This window comes from Halichoerus grypus, chromosome 3 (assembly GCF_964656455.1).
Source record: "Halichoerus grypus chromosome 3, mHalGry1.hap1.1, whole genome shotgun sequence".
In the NCBI taxonomy this organism is placed as follows: Eukaryota; Metazoa; Chordata; class Mammalia; order Carnivora; family Phocidae; genus Halichoerus; species Halichoerus grypus.
Genome location: NC_135714.1, coordinates 185735772 through 185755273, shown reverse-complemented (window position 1 = coordinate 185755273; position 19502 = coordinate 185735772). Strand labels below are relative to the sequence as shown.

The 19502-nt window shown below is 38.1% G+C and overlaps 1 protein-coding gene across 7 annotated transcripts in view; it reads right to left on the bottom strand.

Annotated features, from left to right (window-relative positions):
* The window catches only part of TUSC3 (tumor suppressor candidate 3), a 258418-nt gene extending 239843 nt beyond the window's left edge, over positions 1-18575 (bottom strand). For 3 of the 7 annotated variants that reach the window (XM_078069672.1, XM_078069674.1, XM_078069675.1), the window contains exon 1: positions 18222-18572. In XM_078069672.1, the coding sequence (XP_077925798.1) occupies positions 18222-18359 (138 nt within the window). In that variant the 5' untranslated portion in view covers positions 18360-18572. Of the gene's footprint in view, positions 1-18221 lie in introns of all 7 variants that reach the window. The other 4 variants (XM_078069676.1, XM_078069677.1, XM_078069678.1 and 1 more) reach the window with 4 other exon arrangements.
* Between the last annotated feature and the right edge of the window lie 927 nt (positions 18576-19502).

Below are 19502 nucleotides of genomic sequence, written 5' to 3'. Positions count from 1 at the left end.
AAACCTAGTGCTCAGGAGTAAGGCTAGGTACCTCGGTGCACTACAAGACCAAACAGACTCATTTAAAGGGTAAAAGGAACGTCTACGTGCTATCCACACTGCCCCTCCCCCAGGCCAGCACACACCATGCTGAAAGGTCTCTCCTGAGCCTACAGTTCCTCCAATGGAAAGAGAGAGCCCAGGGGTGACATCCAGTCCCCCAGCATTGTGGGTCTATTTGTGGGAGCCCCCACTGTGGTTTTACACCACAGGGATCACAGGAGAATCTGTGGGACTCAACCACTGGGAGTCTGATTGAGATGGAGAAGGGAGCAGAGATTTCCAATGACCAGGAATAGGGTGTTAGCGGACCAAGTTCCCAGCTACAGAGCCCAACCAGCAGCTTTATTCATTTGCAAACCAAGTTTGGTGGCACAGTTTGAGGAACTGGCAAGGTACAGTCTCTGCCTAATTCAGTCCCCAAATGAGGAATTCTGCCATCTCTAGAGCCAGGGCATTTGCATAAGAGTTTAGTCATACCTAATCACTGTGAATCATGACTTTCCTGACCAGAAAGCTTGTCTGAGAAAATTTGAGAGTTGCCTGAAGTGGGCCCTCCCACTCCTGCTCAGGCAGGGAGGAGTCAGAGACATAGGATGAGCAGAGCAGAGCATGGACCCCCAATCCCATCTGAGAGGAAGGGCTGGTAAGAACACCTGGAGGCAGCATAACCCAGAAACTCTTGAGTGGAGAGGCAGAGGAGAGGTGATTACCCCCAGAGCAAAGCCAGTGGGTGTGTTCCACCAGGGAACTTGGGGCACAGGTAGGCTTGAGTCAAGACCAAAAAAGAAGAGCATCAGTGTCCTTGGAGCTTTTCTGCTGCACCCAAGCCAGCAATCAAACTCATAGCCCTACTTATTGCTGAATACAGCCTTCAGCCTGCCAAACAAGAAACCTTACCAGAGCTCACAGGAAGCTATGTAGCCAGCCGATCCAACAACACTGTTTACAGTGGCACTTCAATACAGAGAGCACAACTCGTGGCTTCCCATCTGTAGAACAAAACTGGTGGTCTCACCTGACCAGGATATTCAATGCACACTGTTGCTTGATTTAGGTACTCAAAACAGCAAGCCATGCAGGTCTGGAGTCTGGTCCTGCTGCCCCAGTAGGACAGAGAAGCTAATCCATAGCCTCACCTACTGCTTAGTATCCATGCCTGAATGCTTACTAAGCCTGACCAGAGAATCCAGGAAACTACGAAGCCGATCCTACAGCCTCACTTGGGCAGGGAACCAAGCCAGTAGTCCTATCTAGCTATTCTCAGCCAGTGGCACACCCATCCACCCCTGACCTCAGAAATCAACAGTTGCTTCACCCAAAAAATATGCCCAAATAGGAGGCCCCACCTGTCCAAGGCCATTACCAGTAGACAGGTCCAAAAACTCAAACTAAGCTGACTAGTGAAGAACTGTCTTGATCAAAACAAACCTGCAAAGTCTAGAAAAGAAAACCACTTATTCACATATGCAGATACCAATGTAAGGAAAATAAGGATCACAAAAAATCAAATAAATATGATATTACCAAAGGAAATAATAAAGCTCTAAATCAGATAATATAACTGATCCAAAAGAAAAAGGTCTGTAACAGTCAAAGAATTCAAAATAAATCTCTTTAAAAAGTTTAGTGAACTAGCTCAGGTCATGATCCCAGAGTCCCGGGATCAAGCTCCGCATTGGGCTCCCTGCTCAGTGGGGAGTCTCCTTCTCCCTCTGCCCCTAACCCACTCATGTTCATTCTCTCTCTCTCCCTTAGTCTCTTAAATAAATAAATAAATAAGTAAGTAAGTAAGTAAGTAAGTAAGTAAGTAAATACAGTTTAGTGAACTACAAGAACAGACAACAAAACAAATTAGTAAAACAATGCACAAACAAAACAAGAAGTTTGACAAACAGAGAGTAACAATAAAAAAGGAAAAGTCCTAGAGCTCAAAACACAAAACTGAACAATTTCATAGACAGCTTCAAAATCAGACTCGGCCATACAGAAAAACAAGAAGGAAGATAGGACAATTGAAACTATCCACTCAAAGAAGCAAAAAGAATTTTAAAAGTAAAGAAAGCCTGCAGAAATTATGAGACACAAGGGAAAGAATAATATGCATTATGAAAATTCCATAAGGATAAGAGAAAGAGAAAGGGACAGAAAGTGCATTTAAAGCAACAACTGCGGGGGGGGGGGGCACCTGGGTGGCTCCGTTAAGCACCTGACTTCAGCTCAAGTCATGATCTCAGGGTTCTGGAACCAAGCCCCACAGGGTTCAGGCTCCATGCTCAGTGGGGAGTCTGCTTGTCCCTCTTCCTCTACTTTTGCCTCTCCCCCCAGCTTGTGCTCTGTCTCAAATAAATAAATAAAATCTTTAAAAAAACAAAGCAACAATGGCTGAAAATTTCTCAAACTTGGGGAGAGAAGAAGACATCTAGATGTAAGAGGCCGAAAGGACCCCAAATAAGTTAGACCCAAATACAGCTAAACAAAGACACATTTTAATTAAATGGTCAAAAGACAAAGAATTTTAAAAGCAGCAAGAGAGGTTACATTCATGAGAACCCCCATAAGACTACAGATGGATTTCTCAACATAAACTTTTCAAACCAGAAGAGAATGGGATGACAAATTCAAAGTATTGAAGGAAAAAAAAAAAAAAAAAACACCCAAAAACATATTACACTGCAAACCTATCCTTCTAATATGAAGGGATAAAGACTTTCCCAAAACACAAAAGCTTAGGAAATTCATTACCACTAGAAGTGTCTTACAAGAAATGTTAAAGGAAGCTCTTTGAGTAGAAATTAAAAGATGCTAATCAACATCATAAAAATATGAGAAGACAGCGTAAAACTCACTGGTAATGATAAACATTTAGTCAAAGTTGGATTCTATAATAGGGTAATGGTGGTACATAATTCACTTACAACTTTAGTTTAAAATTTTTAAAAAAAGAGTAAAAACAACCATAATTAGGATAATCTGTTACCAGTTACACAGTACAAAAAAGTCTGTAAATTATAAAATCAGTAACCTAAAATGTGAGAGGGAGAAGTAAAAGTGTAAAGCTTAAGAATTTTATTGAAATTGGGTTATTTAAAATAGAGTGCCAAAATTTTAAGATATTCTATGTAAGCATCAAAGTAACCACAAGGGAAAAATCTATAGTAATTACACAAAAGAACATGATAAATAACTCCAAGCATACCAACACCAAAAAACAATAAAACACATAAAAAGATACCATGATAATAAACAAGGAACGGTGGGATCTACAAAACCAGAAAACTATTAACAAATGGCAATAATAAGCCCTTACTTATCAATAATTACTTTAAATGCAAGCAGGTTAAATTTTCCAATCAAATGACAGAGAACAGCTAATGAATAAAAAAACAAGATACAACAACATGCTGCCTATAAGAGACTCCTTTAAGATTTAAAGACACACAGAGACTAAGAGTTAAGGATGAAAAAAGATATATAAGCAAATGGGGGAAAAAAAGGCAGGGTTAGCTATACTTGTATTAGAAAGTGGACTTTAAAAAGAGTATGCAATAATAAAGAAGGTCACTATATAATGCTAAAGTGCTCAATAAATCAAAAATATATAGCACTTATAAATATTTATATGCCCAATAAAGGAGCACCTAATTAAAGAAAAAACCAGCAGAGGTAAAAGGAAAAATAAACACAAATAGAATAATAGTTGGGGACTTTAATATCCCATAGTCAACAATGGATACATCACCCATCCAGAGAGTCAGTAGAAAGTAGTGGATTTGAAAAACACTGTGGACCAAATGAAGCTAACTAACAACCATGTACAGAACATTCTATCTGACAATAGCAGGCTACACATTCTTCTCAAGCACACATGGAATATTTACTAGGATACATCATATATTAGGCCATAAAAAAAAAGTCTTAGCAAATTCAAGGAGACTGAAATCATATCAAGTATCTTCTCTGGCCATGATGGTATGAAACCGGAAATCAATTAACAAGAGGAAAACTGAAAAATTCACAATTATATGGAAATTAAACAACATTCTGCTGAACAACCAATGTATCAAAAAAGAAATAAAAAGTAAAATAAAAAAGTATCTTCAAACAAATGTAAATGAAACACAACCTACCACAACCTATGGGATGCAGCAAAAGCAGTTCTAAAAGGGAAATTCATAGCAATAACCACTATATTAAAAAGCAAGAAAGATACCAAATAAACAATGCAATTCTACATCTTAAAGAACTAGAAAAAAAACAAACAGTGCAAAGTTAGCAGAAGGAATGAATAGTAAAGATCAGAGCAGAAATAAATGAAATCAAGAACAGGAAAACAATAGAAAATATTAACCAAACTATGAGTTGGTTCTTTGAAAAAGTAAAATTGACAAAACTTTAGGTATAATAACCAATGAAAGAGAGAGAGAACCCTAATCAAGAAAATTATAAATAAAAAAGGAAATACTATAAGGTATACCACAGAAATACAAAGAATCATAAGAGGCTATTAAGAACAACTACATGCCACCAAACTGGACAACCTAGAAGAAATGGAAAAATTCTTAAAAACACACAAACTGCCAAGACTGGATTAGGAAAAAATAGTCTCAATAAACCAATTACTAGTAAGGAGATTTAATCAAAAATCTCCAACAAAGAAAAGCCCAGGACCAGATGGCTTCACTCATGAATTTTACCAAACATTTAAAGAAGAATCAATGTATGCTTCTCAAAGTCTTCCAAAAAAATCAAAGAGAGAATGCTCGGAAGTTCATTTTACAAGACCAGCAGTATCGTGATACCAAAACCAGAAAAGGACAGTACCAAAAAATGAAAAACCAACATCCCTGATAAATGCCCATGCAAAAATTCTCAATAAAATACTAGCAAATTGAATTCCTCAGCACCTTCAAAGGATCATTCATCACGGTCAAGAGAAATGTATATCTTGGATGTAAGTATGGTTTAACATACATAAATCAATCACTGTGATATATCACATTAACAGAATGAAAGAAAAATACCATGATTATCTCAACAGACATAGAAAAGGTATTTGACAAAAATTAACATCCAATTCATGATAAAAAAAAAAAACTCTTAGATATAGAAGAAATATACTTCAACATAATAAAGGCCTTAGATAATAAGCCCAAAGCTATTATTAGACTCAATGATGAAAGGTTAAAAGCTTTCCCTCTAAGGGACAAAACAAAGTGTCCACTCTCATCACTCTTATTCAACATGGTCCTGAAAGTACTTGCCAGAAAAATCAGGCAAGAAAAACAAATAAAAGGCATCAAAATTTGAAAGGAAGAAAATTGTCTCCATCTGCAGATGACATAATTTTATACATAGAAAGTTCTATAGACTCTACCAAAAAACTGTTATATCTAATCAATAAATTCAGTAAAGCTGCAAGATACAAAATTAACATGCAAAAATCAGAAGCATTTCTACATATTAACAACGAATTATCTAAAAAATAAAGAAAACAATCCCACTTACAATAACTTCAATAAAATACTAGGAATAAACTTAACCAAGGAGCTGAAAGATCTGTACTCTGAAAACTACAAGACTGATTTTATTTGGGGTGCCTGGGTGGCTCAGTTGGTTAAGCATTTGCCTTCTGCTCAAACCATGATCCTGGGGTCCTGGGATTGAGGCCCACATCAGTCTGCTTCTCCCTCCCCCCCCCTCACTGTGCTCGCTCTCTCTCTCTCTCACTCTTCTCTCTCAAATAAATAAATAAAATCTTAAAAAAAAAAAAAAAAAAAAGACTGATTTTATTTAAGTAATCTCTACACCCAACATGGGGCTCAAACTCGTGATTTTGAGATCAAGAGTAATGTACTCTACCAACTGAGGCAGCCAGGTGCCCCTGTGAAAACTACAAGACTGAAAGAAACTGAAGAAGACACAAGTAAGTGGAAGGGTATCCCATGTTCATGGACTGAAAAAAATATTGTTAAATGTTCATACTACCAAAAGCTACGTATAAATTCAATGCAATCCCCATCAAGATTCTGATGGCATTTTTACAGAAGTAGACAAAACTATCCTAAAATGTGTATGAAACCATAAAAGACCCCAAATAGCCAAAGCAACCCTGAGAAAGAACAAAACAGGAGACATAACACTTCCTAATTTCCAGCAATACTGTAATACTAAATATCAAAACAGTATGGTACTGGCATAAAAACAAAAAAATTGATCAATGTAACAGAATCAAGAGCTCACAAATAAACCCAACCATATGCAGTCAACTAATAGTTGACAAGAGAGCCAAGAATATTCAGTGTAGAAAACACAATCTCTTCAATAAATGGTGCTGGGAAAATTGGATATTCACATATAAAACAATCAAACTAGACTCCCATCTTATACCACACAAAAATTAAATTGAAATGGATTAACACTTAAACATAAGACCTGAAACCATGAAATCCCTAGAAGAAAACACTAACAAAAGTCCTTGACATGGGTCTTAGCAATGATTGGCTATGACATCTAAAGTACAAGCAACGAAACAAAAAATAAGTGGGCCTACATCAAACTAAAAAGCTTCTACAGCAAAAGAAACCACCAACAAAGTAAAAAGATGACCTACAGAATGAGAAAAAATATTTGTGCCAGACACAAAATACATAAAGAACTCATACAACTCAATAGCCAAAACAAAACAAACACACACACACACACACAATCCAATTAAAAAAATGGGAAAAAACCTGAATAGACATTTCTTTCCCCAAGAAGGTATACAAAAGGCCAACAGCTACATGAAAAGATGTTCAACATCATGAGTCATTAGAGAAATGCAAATCAAAACCACAATGAGATATCACCTCATGCCTGTTAGAATGGCCATCATCAAAAAAAAAAAAAAAAAAGTAATGCCTGTTTAAAACGCCTATCATCAAAAAGATATAAGACAACAAATGCTGGTGAGTATATACAGAAAAAGGAACCTGTGAGTATGCTGCTGGTGGGACTGTAAACTGGCATAGCCACTGTGGAAAACAGAATGGAGGATCCTTAAAAACATAAAAATAGAACTATCATATGACCCAGCAATTCCACTTCTGGGAATGTTCTAGAGAAAACGAAAACACTAACTCAAAAAGATATCTGCACCCCCATGTTCGTAACAGCATTATTTACAATACTAAGACATGGAAACAACCTAAATGTCCATCAGTAAATGACTAGATAAAGAAGTTGTGGCACATATATACAATGGAATATTACTCGGCCATAAAAAAATGAGGAAATACTACCATTTGCAACAACATAGGGGCATTATGCTAAGTGAAATAAGTCAGAGAAAGAGAAATACTATATGACTTCACTTATATGTGTAATCTAAAAAAAATAATAATAATAATAGAAAAAGAGATCACACTTGTGACTTGTGATTACCAGAAGCAGAGTTGGGGTGGGATAAATGGAAGAATATGGTCAGAAGGTACAAATTCCCATATATAATTATTAGAAATGTAATATACAACATAATGACTATAGCTAACAGTGCTGTATGACGTATAGGAAAATTGTTAACAGAGTAAGTCCTAAGAATTCTCATCAAAAGGAGATTTTTTTTTCTTTTCTTCTTTCTTTTCTTTTTAGTGTATCTATATGAGAAGATGGATGTTAGCTAAAACTATTGTGATAATCATTTCATAATATGTGCAAATCAAACAATAATGGTATACACCTTAAACTTACATAAAGATGTATGTCAATTATTTCTCCATGAAACTAGAAAAGAATAAAAGACAAGTGATAACAAATACCGGTGAGGATGTGGAGAAAAGGGAGCCCTAACGCACTACTTGTGGGATTGTAAACTGGTATAGCTACTATGGAAAACAGAATTGGGGGGGGGGAAGAAAACAGAATAGAGGATCCTCAAAAAATTAAAAATAGAACTACCATGTGATCCAACAATTCCACGTCTGGAATACAACCAAAATGAAAACACTAACTCAAAAAGATATCTACACCCCCATGTTCATAACACCAGTATTTACAATAGCCAAGACATGAAGACAATCTAAGTGTCCACTGACAGATGAATATGAAGAAGCTATGGTGTATGTGTGTGTATGTGTGTGTGTGTGTGTGTATAACGCATATATATACCATATCATTCATACACACACACACACACACACACACACACACACACACACACAATGGAAAATATTCCATTCAGCCATAGTAAAACTAAGAAATCCTGCCATTTGCAGCAATGTGGATTGACACTGAGGGCATTATGGTAGGTGAAATAAGTTAGAGAAAGACAAATACTGTATGATTTCACTTGTACGCAGAATCAAAAAAATTTTTATAGAAACAGAGGAGAGTGGTGGTCACAGGAGGTGGGGGCAGGGAAAATGGGAAGATACTGGTCAAAGGGAACAAACTTCCAGTTAAAAGGTAAGTTCTGGTAATCTAATGGTCAGTATTGTGATTATACTTAACAGTTGTGTAGTATTTACTTGAAAGTTGTTATGAGAGTAAATCTTAAATGTCTCAGCACAAAAAGGGAATGGTAACTATGTGATGTGACAGAGGTGTCAGCTAAGGCTATGGTGATGATCATTTTCTAATATATAAGTGTATCAAGTCAGCATGTTGTACACCTTAAATATTCAAAATATTGTATGTCAATTATATGTCAATAAAGCTGGGGATGGGGAGGGTGAGGAACTAGTAGCCAACAATGTTAAACACCATATAAAAGTCAAGTAGTAAAAGTACCCATTATGTCTGGCAATGAAGAAAGCAATGACATTCTCAAGAGCCCTAACTTGTCAAATGGGAAAACAAAATATTTATAAAAAATTATGCATATCAAAAGCATTAGTTTTTAATTTGTCTCTTGTAATGTCAAATCAATGTATGCTATTCATGTAAAACAACCAAGAATACACCCTACGAATTCATTCACCAGTATCAGCATCAAAGCTAACACGAAGCATTTACTATGTTCCGCGCACTATGCTGCTAAATCCTTTACAGGATTATCTCATGTAAGGTTCACAGCTCTACAGTAGGGACAACACAGTATCTTCATTTTACAGATAAGGAAAAGAGGCTTAGAGAGATTAAGTAACTTGACCAAAATAACTTCACTAAGCATTTACCAACTGCAAGGCACTATGCTTGAATATGTGGGTATAGAAATGAAGGAAAAAAAAAAACCCTTCTCTTCAAAGGGCTTGTAGAATAACAGGAATGACAGACGACAGACAATAATTCACCTAAGTGTTATAAAGAAATAAGCACAAAGATCCATTTGTGTGAGGAGTCCCTCATCCAAAACGGGGTGTGGGGGGGTAAATGACTTAACCTGCCACTGAAGGGAAGCATTTAAGAGCAGAGAGAGCAAAACGGAGAAGTCAGACACAGGCTCACTCAGGAAAAACACTAATAGCACGCAAAGAACCTTGGATTGCACCCTGTGGCATTTAAACAGTAAGTAAACAGTACTCCTCAAAAACAGCACTGGTCAGAGAAGTTGCAGAATATCTTTAGCTGGGGTGAGGGAAGGAGTGTCAAAAAGTCACAAGTAAGTAAAGGTTTGAGACCAAGTGAAATGTGCTCAGATTTCTGGCTTTGGCAAATAGATTTGTGAACATGCTTTACTTAGTATTAGGGATTATAGGAGGCATTGCTTTGGGTTCTGTGCTGTTTTAGAGTTCTGACTCTTGTGACTAAGGTTTACCATAGCCCAACTTCATTTATTTAAACAGGCTCATAAAGAAACAGATGGCTTAATTTTATAAACTATGTTCTCAAAGGAATCACGTCTAAGCAGTATTAATAGGTTTTACATCTGCCAAACTTTTAATCATTTCACGTTTTAAAAAACGAATATCCACGAAGAGGAAGTTATAAAGTTAGAACATTAGCTATGAAAAGACGGAGGAAAATAGAGTATAATGAAAGTAGTGAAGGGGCTGGGGGGAGGGAGGAGAATCTGACAGCATACTTGAGCATGGGAATATGGAAATATAAACTCTGGTGTCAGGAAACCTAACTTCTAGTCCCAACTTTGTTATTTAGCCTGAAACTTGACACTTCTGCTCTAACATTCCATAATGCAGTATTTTTTTTTTAAATCTATGGTTATGACTCTCTTTATGATTTGGAATATGCTCCAACATCAAAGCATGTGAGTCATGTACCTGTCAATAGGAAGCTAAATTTAATTAGAGTACCACCATGATAGTATTACACCTTGACTCAGCCACTCTTTCTCCCCATAAAGTCTCCAAGGGGAAAAAGTACAGGAAACAACAGCAAGACACAGCATACCACTTCACTTTCCTGAGCATGAGAAAAATCCTTTATTCACTTTGAAAGCTCCAATGCTAAAAAAACAAACAAAAAAACATGGGACAATCAACATTGCACAATACCCTCATCCTTAGAGGGGGGAGGGTCCCAACTTTTCTTTTGCTTAATCTTAACTCAAATGTAAACCAAAAGAACAATATTAAAATATGATCATTTTCAAAATAAAAGTGTCTTCCTCTATTTTATTTGGTAGTCTTTAAAATGAAACTATGTACCACTCTATTACACACACAAAAGCAAAAGAAATAAGTATTTTTTAAAAGCATTCACACAGAAAACAGCATAGAGCAAATATATCTGAGGCATGACTTACTCTTTCTCTCCTTTCTTGGGCTAAGAGCTTTTAAGGCACATAATAAATTTATTTCCAATTTCTTTCCTACAATTTTTTGGACATATAATACTTAGAGAACTTCAATTCATACAATAAAAACAAAGCTATATTAATAAAAGGAACACATGGAAAAATTCACTTCTAAAAACACCAAAACATACACAGATTTCTAATAATGATCATTAATATTCAAAGATAAGGGAGAGCTACATATATATAAATAATCCTTTAATATTTAATATCTAATTCACAAAGAAGGTCATATAGCTAGGTAATTGTTAAGCTACTAAGCACAGTATAAAAAGAAAGAAGACTGTAAATTTACAAGTTGGCTAAATAACGATCATGGGTAAAACTCTTAATCCAAGATAACTTTCCTCAACAGAATGCTTTCAAATACAAAAAATCTGAAAATTCAATTCAAAATGTCCTAAACAATATGAAGCTTATTAGCACCTAACAAGGAGTCCAGAGTTACAGCAATTACAAGGCTAGTTAAGTCATGTCAAACACCCATATTTTTTCCATTTTTCTACTCTGCCATCATGAACTTACTGATTTGCCCTCAGGCTTGTATTTTAATATTTACAAGATGGGTTCAGAAACTCAAGCATCACATTCTCATATTCATATAACAAAGACAAGAAGAGAGAATTTCCCTTCCTTGTGTCCTTTATCAAAGAGGAGGGAACTTGTCACAAGTCCCCATATAATTGTATATGTGCTCACTCCTAAACCAATAATTTCTAAGGTATTGGATAATAATAATCTTTGACTTAAATGTTTGGGGCTTGGGATAGTCCCAGTTTCTCTAAAGGTACTATTAGCAAAATAAAGGTAAGGCAAACAAAGCTGTCTGCCAAACCACCAAGCAAAGATATTGTAAAGACCATTATCTAACCTAAGTGAAATGCCTAGCATTCTATCTCCTATCTGTTCTATTGTAACTTTTTTTCACTTCCTAATATAATTTAGACTTATTTCCAACTTCCAAGTTTATTAAATTCAATGAGTCATCTATCCTAAGGTATCTCAATTTAGTATTTAATATGAATAGTAAGCAGATTCCACAATTTATAATGAATTCTGTACCCCAAGTTTTACCACAATACTCATATAAACTAATCTCCCAATGGTTTTGTTTTCCAAGCACAGAAGACTCTGAATTAAAATATTTCCAAAAGTTGAGTCAAATCATATTGACAATGTTAAGCCATCTCTAAAAATACACTCCTGCAAATAACAAAAGAGTTCCATTTAGTAAAATCAGTATCACAAGTTATTCAACCTATACTCAAGTGCTCCTTTTCATTAAAGGTACTTAAGTTCTCATGGTAACATGCAGTGGAAAGAAATTTCTTTTTCACCTCCAAATGTCAAACTAATTAGGTATCTTTATATGATCAACCAAAACTTTAGTAACAATAAACAATAAACTAGTAAAGACGTCCTTTTATTAACTTTTCTTCAGCTCATAAATGGCTTCAGAGTTCTACTCTTCTCTGTTAAGACTTTTATCACAGATTTTGAAGGACTCCATAAGCTCATTGTTCATCTTTTTTCTTCTGGCATTAAATAGAAATACAGACAATGAGGTGGGAAGGCAGACAGATACCAATTACTATGAAAAAAATACATTACCTATTGTTTTAAATAACTTTTTTGAAATTTTAATATTCAAACTAATTAATGTGTTTTTCGTAGCTATTAAGGGAGAAACCCTATTTTGGCAAGATGTTCTCCTCAAATCTGTGAACGACTCCTCAAGCGAGTACGTAGAGCCAGGCTTTCTGTATACAATGTGCAAAATACAACAGGGTAAGAGCGACAAAGACATATTATACTGGCAAGTGATTATTTAAAAAATGAGATTCTAGGATGTTAAAATTTGTTCCCCATAAAACAGCACTGTTAACAGCAATGAGAAAACAGGTGGGCAAAGAGAAGGATTAGGAGTTCCCCTTTAGGGGCGCCTGGGTGGCCCAGTGGGTTAAGCGTCTGACTTTGGCTCAGGTCATGATCCCGGGGTCCTGGGATCGAGTCCCGCATCGAGTCCCGCATCGAGCCCCGCATCGAGCCCCCCATCGGAGCCCGCTTCTCCCTCTGCCTGTGGCTCCCCCGCTTCACTCCCTGTCAAATAGATAAATAAAATCTTTAGAAAAAAAAGAGTTCCCCTTTAGATATGCTCAATTTGAGAAGCAGCGGATATCTTGCCCAATAGGTAAAATAAAAAGTAGATAGAGACTTACATAAATACTATTTGGTCCCTTCATTGCATGCCGAGCATGCGCGTGCGCACACAGACGCTCTCGCTCTCTCAACGTTATGTCACATACACGTTTGTTCGTGATCTACCTGTCCTCTAGCAGGGGAACAACGGCCACTCCTATACTCAGCCAAAGGTAAATTTTCTATCTTGGTGGCATTAGCGTGATGCTCCAGGAGGGAGTCTTATGGAAAGAAGCAATCGTAAGATAAATAAACCGTGGTGACCACCAAAGTAACCAACGTCAGTCACTGGCATCGGGATCAGACTCATCCAGAGTCACTGAATATGGAGAAAATGCACAAGTAAATGTGGCAAAAGATTAACAACTGATAAATCTGTGGCTCAGGTTATATATTTCTGCTCTTTCCCTTTCTGTCTTCCATGTAGAACAGATCACATATATGGAACTGAATATACTGGTGGCGTATGTATACGGAGGAAAATACTCCAAAATTCTCTTTTGACAAAGTTACTATCTCTTACTTAAGGAAACAATTCTTCATAGATTTCTACATAACATGCAAGCAAAGTACTAACTGACTTTGTTCTGGAAACCTTTTCAAGGATGTATATAGTACACAAGCCTTGGAAGACAGTGTCCCTTCAAAAATGAAAATAATGTCACCCTCTGGTCAAAGGTCAAACAAGCTTCCCGCCCATTATAAAAGATTTGAGCTCCTTAAGCTCAAGGTTCTTCTGCCACAAAACTTCCTACACCTGTAGGGGTCATTTAGCCTGTGTCATCAGCACAAACGCTGATACTCTGGCAAATCTGCAGCTGCTGAGTGATAACCTGTCCACCTGGGGCCCGGGAATTCCACACGTTCTGCCATCATCTGTGAAACGACAGTGGGCGAAGCCTTCACAGTACTTGACAAGCCGTTTTGGCCATTCTGAGTAAGACCTGTCACTTCCAATTACTCAGCAAGGAGTTCCTATACATAAAATCTAGCCTAGATGAAATACCTGCATGGGCATAATCTGTGGTCTATGTGTATATATATCAATGCATAATTACTATGCATTTCTTAAAGCTGTGCTCATGTATTTACAAACTTACTTTGTTTTCAACTTAAGTTCTTCGCTTAAAGATAAAATCCATTGCTTACTTCCATCCTCTCCCTTTTCTTCATTTGCTAAGATAGTCAAGTCTCTATTTAATGGTTATGCCACTAAAAAAATAACTGGATATATTCATTTCAGTGTAAAATGTGCTTAGAAACATTAATAACATACAGAAGTTCTGTCAGAAGCAATTGATATTTCATTTAGGCAATCATATTACTTCACAAAAATACTTATGAGCTGCTCAAATTTTCATAATGCATATTCATTGTTACCTACATGTCATAGCCTATTAGCTAACGTAAAGGATAAATTATTTTAATAGCTTCTTTTGATAATGTTAAAGTCAATAAATCCACTGAAAATAATTACAGAATTTGAGCTCCTTTTATATTATCAGGTGTTATTATAGATTAAAACAATTCTAAATGAAGCTGATTAACTGGTTAAGTGTTGACAATGTAGAAAATAGAGAAGCCATTAAAATAAAAGGAAAATGATGCACTACATATGCAAATGATATACTACCAAGAAACTACAGTCTCCCACAAATTCGTATCACTTTACATGAGGATTCAAAAATTAGTTTAACGACTATATTCCATGTAATTAAGGAAAGTGACTATAAAAATCTCCAATCTTCTTTGCCTATTCACTCATCTATTGCTATTCACTATATTCTTAGAGAATATAACAAAATTATTTTTTAATGAATTAAATGTCTTCATGAAGAAAAAGATACAAAAACTTATATGTGGACACACACACACACACATACACACACTCATGAATACCACCAATTCTTCCATGTTGCAATATCTCCTGGGAAGTTCTCAAACAATATAAGAGTTTGGAGCTCTGTGTTTCATAATAAAACAGGCAATTTATTCTAATAACTGTATATTTTACAAAAATGATAAAATTAGTTTCTTTAGCAAAAAAATTTTAAAATATTTTATCACATTTTAGGATCTCATCATATCTAATGCTCTCATTAAATGAAGAACACATAATAATAGCTACCAGTATTGATCACCTGTTATGTTCAAGGCACTGCACTAAGTAGTTTATATACAGTCTTATTCAATCCCAGTGACAACCCTGAGATGTAGGTATTATATCTGTGTTTTAAAACAAAGAAGTTAAAATTCAGGGAAGTTAAGTGGTTTTCCTGATGTCATACAATTAGATAGTGACTGAGTTGTAACTGGACCATCTGTCTGACTCAAAAACCTATGGGGGTAGCTATTATCATAACTATTACTTCCTTAAAAGCAACTAATGTCCATTCTTGGTTCCAGGTTTAACTTTAGATGTCAATTTGGCCTCCCCAGTATGAAGGGATATACTACTCACGCCAAGTCAACTCCTCTAGCACTTTCGTCAGTAATATTTATTGTAGTAAACTAAGTTCCAACTGCTACACTTGCTGATTCAGTGGTGTCTAAATTCAGCAAAGAATGAAGTGACACGTTCAAAACAACCCTGGAATACCCCTAGAAAAGTACCACAATGATAACCAACCACTTTCCATTATTTCTAATAAAGAATGTGTTTCTTCTAGCATTGAAAGACACCACAGCCCTCCAAGTTACTAAGGACTAAGACTGAAATCAGGTGCTCTGAATTTCACAAATAAGTTTGTATAATTTTTTTTTTTTTTTTTAAAGATTTTATTTATTTATTTGAGAGAGAGAATGAGAGACACAGAGCATGAGAGGGAGGAGGGTCAGAGGGAGAAGCAGACTCCCTGCTGAGCAGGGAGCCCGATGCGGGACTCGATCCCGGGACTCCAGGATCATGACCTGAGCCGAAGGCAGTCGCTTAACCAACTGAGCCACCCAGGCGCCCAAGTTTGTATAATTTAAGTAATGTGAGTTTATTCTCACATACTACATTCCAGATATGTGTACTCATTGAGTGAAGTATTAAAACTTCAATCATTTGTTATTTTGCTCTTCTTTTCCTTAAACATATGTATTCTGCAATACCACCAAATAGTAGTATTAGACTCTCCTGTTTAAGAGAAATAAAAGCAGTTCTGGAAGACATTCTTCTTTTTTTTTTTTTTTTTTTATTTTATTTATTCATTTGAGAAACAGATGAGAGAGCATGAGAGAGAGAGAGAGAGCATGAGCAGGGGTAGAGGCAGAGGGAGAGGGAAAAGCAGGCTCCCTGCTGAACCAGGAGCCCAATGTGGGGCTCCATCCCAGGACCCTGGGATCATGACCTGAGCCAAAGGCAGACACTTAACCATCTGCCACCCAGGCACCCCAAGACATCCTTTTCTAATCCTTAACAATTTTCTTCCAATTTTTCATTTAAAACTTCTTTTACAAAAAATGTTAATGGAACAGATGTTGATTTATTGTAATTATGCTAAATTAACAAGGGTTTTCACCTGTTAAAGTAGTGTACAACTGGATACCAAGATGCTTTGAAGAGGTACACTTTCCAAATTTTGGGGTTTTTCTTCCAATTGAAAGTTACTGTGATCACAGTGGTCTTCCTCCCCCCTTTTAAGATTTATTTATTTTTAGAGAGAGAACTGCAAAAGTGAGATGGAAGGTGGGGGGGAAGGGGTAGAGGGAGAGGGCCAGAGAGAATCTCAAGCAGACTCCCTGCTGAGCACTGCCAAGGCAGGGCTCATCTCAAGACCCTGAGATCTTGACCTAAATCTAAATCAAAAGGGGGATGCTCAAAGGACTGAGCCACCCAAGTGCCCCCACAGTGATCTAAGAAGTAAAACATCAAAATTTCCATGGAATTTCTCATTGTTTTCTACTGCCCTCTGCTGTGGTAATCCTCAAAAAAAACTTTTTAATCTCCCTTCCTCAAGAAAAACTATGACATCTAAAACTCTTGGAATGTGGTATGTAAATACCAAATGCTAAAAAAAAATATATCTTTAAATTATATTTGTAAGTATAGTTTTAATTTTAACAGTTCTCCTCTAAACCTCCTACCAGAATTCCACGAAGAATTTCCTATGGTCTACTTTCATGTTAAAATTAAAAAGCCAGGGATGCCTAGGTGGCAGAGTTGTTTAAGCCTCTGCCTTCAAAGGGGCATGATCCCAGAGTCCTGGGATCAAGCCCCATGGGGCTCCCTGCCAGTGGGGAGCCTGTTTCTCCCTCTCCCGCTCCCCCTGCTTGTGTTCCCTCTCTCACTTGCTCTCTGTCGAATGAATAAAATCTTTAAAAAATAAAAATAAATAAAATTAAAAAGCTAACGGGAAGAAGTTACTATTGAGTTCAGAGTTGTTTCAGGAAAAGAGTAAAGAGAATCAATTATTTTTACACACGAAGCTGTTTTTTCACTCTCTACCCAGCTATCAGGAAACTTGTGGTAATACTTTAAACCCGGATTAGATTTTGAATCACGTGTGTGTAATACTTCACCAGGAAAAACTACCTTGAATAAGCGAATACTTAACTAAAACAACGTACTCTTAGAAACACTACTCGCATTTCCAAATAACTTTTTTCCGATCCTGCTAGATTGAGTATCCAAGGCAAAGATGGATAACTGAAATTCACAAATTACTATTTTAAATATAGTGATTTCAATCCTCTTAATCAAAGTTTTTAGAGGACTAAGATTGAAATCAGTTGATCTTCACAAATTTACCTAACTTAAAATTATGTGAGTTTATTCTCACCATTATAGGAGTTCAACCTAAAGCAAAACCTACAGCTTTAAAAAATGTGTAATTATGAATACAAACGTAAACGAATAACGAAGGGAGCTGAGTACTGAACATAAAGACCAAATAGTTCTCGTAGGTTTGCAAATACTCCTAAAAGGTATTTTCTCATCCAACACACCCCTTTTAGTGACTCCAGGGCCCAGAGCTCGGCCTCCGAAGGTCAAAAGCGCCCTGAGTCTGAAAGGTGTGCGGTGCTCAGGCGCAGAGTGAAAGGGGACGCTTTCCTGTTTTTGAGAGAACACCAGGCTAACCCCCCATCCGCGACTGCGTGGCCCACAGGCCTCCCAACCGCTGGGCTCTTGCCCGCAGGCCGCCCTCGCCCAAGCCCAGCTGCCGGCTGCCTAGCAACGCGGCCATGCTGCCTGGCAACGCCGCCGCCCCGGCCCGCCCTAGCCAGCCTGGGCCCACCCGGAAGGCCAAGGGATTCATTATACCTCTTTTTTCTTCTGTCCTCCCCCGAGCTGGATGCAGAGAAGTAGCAGGAGGAGGAGAAAGGGAAAGCTCCCGGTGGGCAGGTATCGCAGCCGCCGCCCCGCCTGCCTCCGGCGTGAAGGAGCGCCCCTGGCACCCATCGCCGCAGGGCAGTGTCTCCTCCACGCTCGGTAACCGTGCGCGCCCAGCTCCTACCGGCGTCCTACTCCTGCCAGGCTAACCGCCGGGAGCCCCTGCCCGTGCCCTCGTGGGTTCCTGCGGCTTCGCCAGGGAAGCGGAGGCCGCCGAGGACGCGGAGGAGGAAGCTGACAGAGCATCCGGTTCACCGGGAGAGGGGACCTGGAAAGGCCCGGGATGGGGCAGGAAGTGGGCGTGGCGAGGGAACGGGGGCCTCGACCACGGCGCGCTGCGCCCCCGGCCGCAGTTCTCCCTGAGACCCACGCCGCGCGGGGCCACGGTTCTCTAGCTGGCCGGCTGAACGCTACTGAAACCAAGGCGAGGTTCCGGGAATGTGCGAGGGGCCTCTTCAGTCCAGCAGAAGTAAACTCCTGTGCACCTGGAGCCACAGACAGACCTAATTGCCTTCTAGGATGATGGAGGAGCGATTTAAGGAATTAATAAGCACGTGGCCCCTGTGGCCAAGGGGCAATCTCCGTTTCCATTGGGAGGTTTTTAGAGACACATCTGTGGCTCAACTGAGCCCTCTCAAGCCTCTAACATAATCCACGTAGTATAATCCCGCGGATGCGTACTAGCCACCGGCCACTTCACAGCTGTTCCTTGCAGTCCCAATTGAGGGGCCTGAGGAGCCAACCTTCACACCACTCCTTCCCATTCGTTCAGTATCCATGGAGCGCCAAAGTGCAGAGCACTGGACTAGACACTTGGGAATGCAAAAATGAAAAGGACTTAATTCCTGCTCTCTGAACATTTTAAGAACAATAGCAGCAGACCTATCTGATATGGGTCAAGTACTGTTGTTACAGGATTTCTTTTCCTTCGGTGCCGGGTTCTTGGTTAGGCTGCTTGGAAGAATGACGAGGGAGACCAGAGGAAAGGTGGAGGGCAGCAAAGCAAAGTTTATTGAGTGACAGTACCAAGCTTCCCAAGAGGGAGAGTATCCGAGAGGGTTGCCAACTTGGCGTTTAGATCTGAGGGTTTTTTATGGGCTTGTTGGAGGGCGGTTTTAATCTGATTAACCCTCCATCATCCAATCAGGTTTTTGCCATCTACCTATCACTTGGAAAAGGGTGGAGGGCTACTTTTAGGGTGTTGTAAAATCC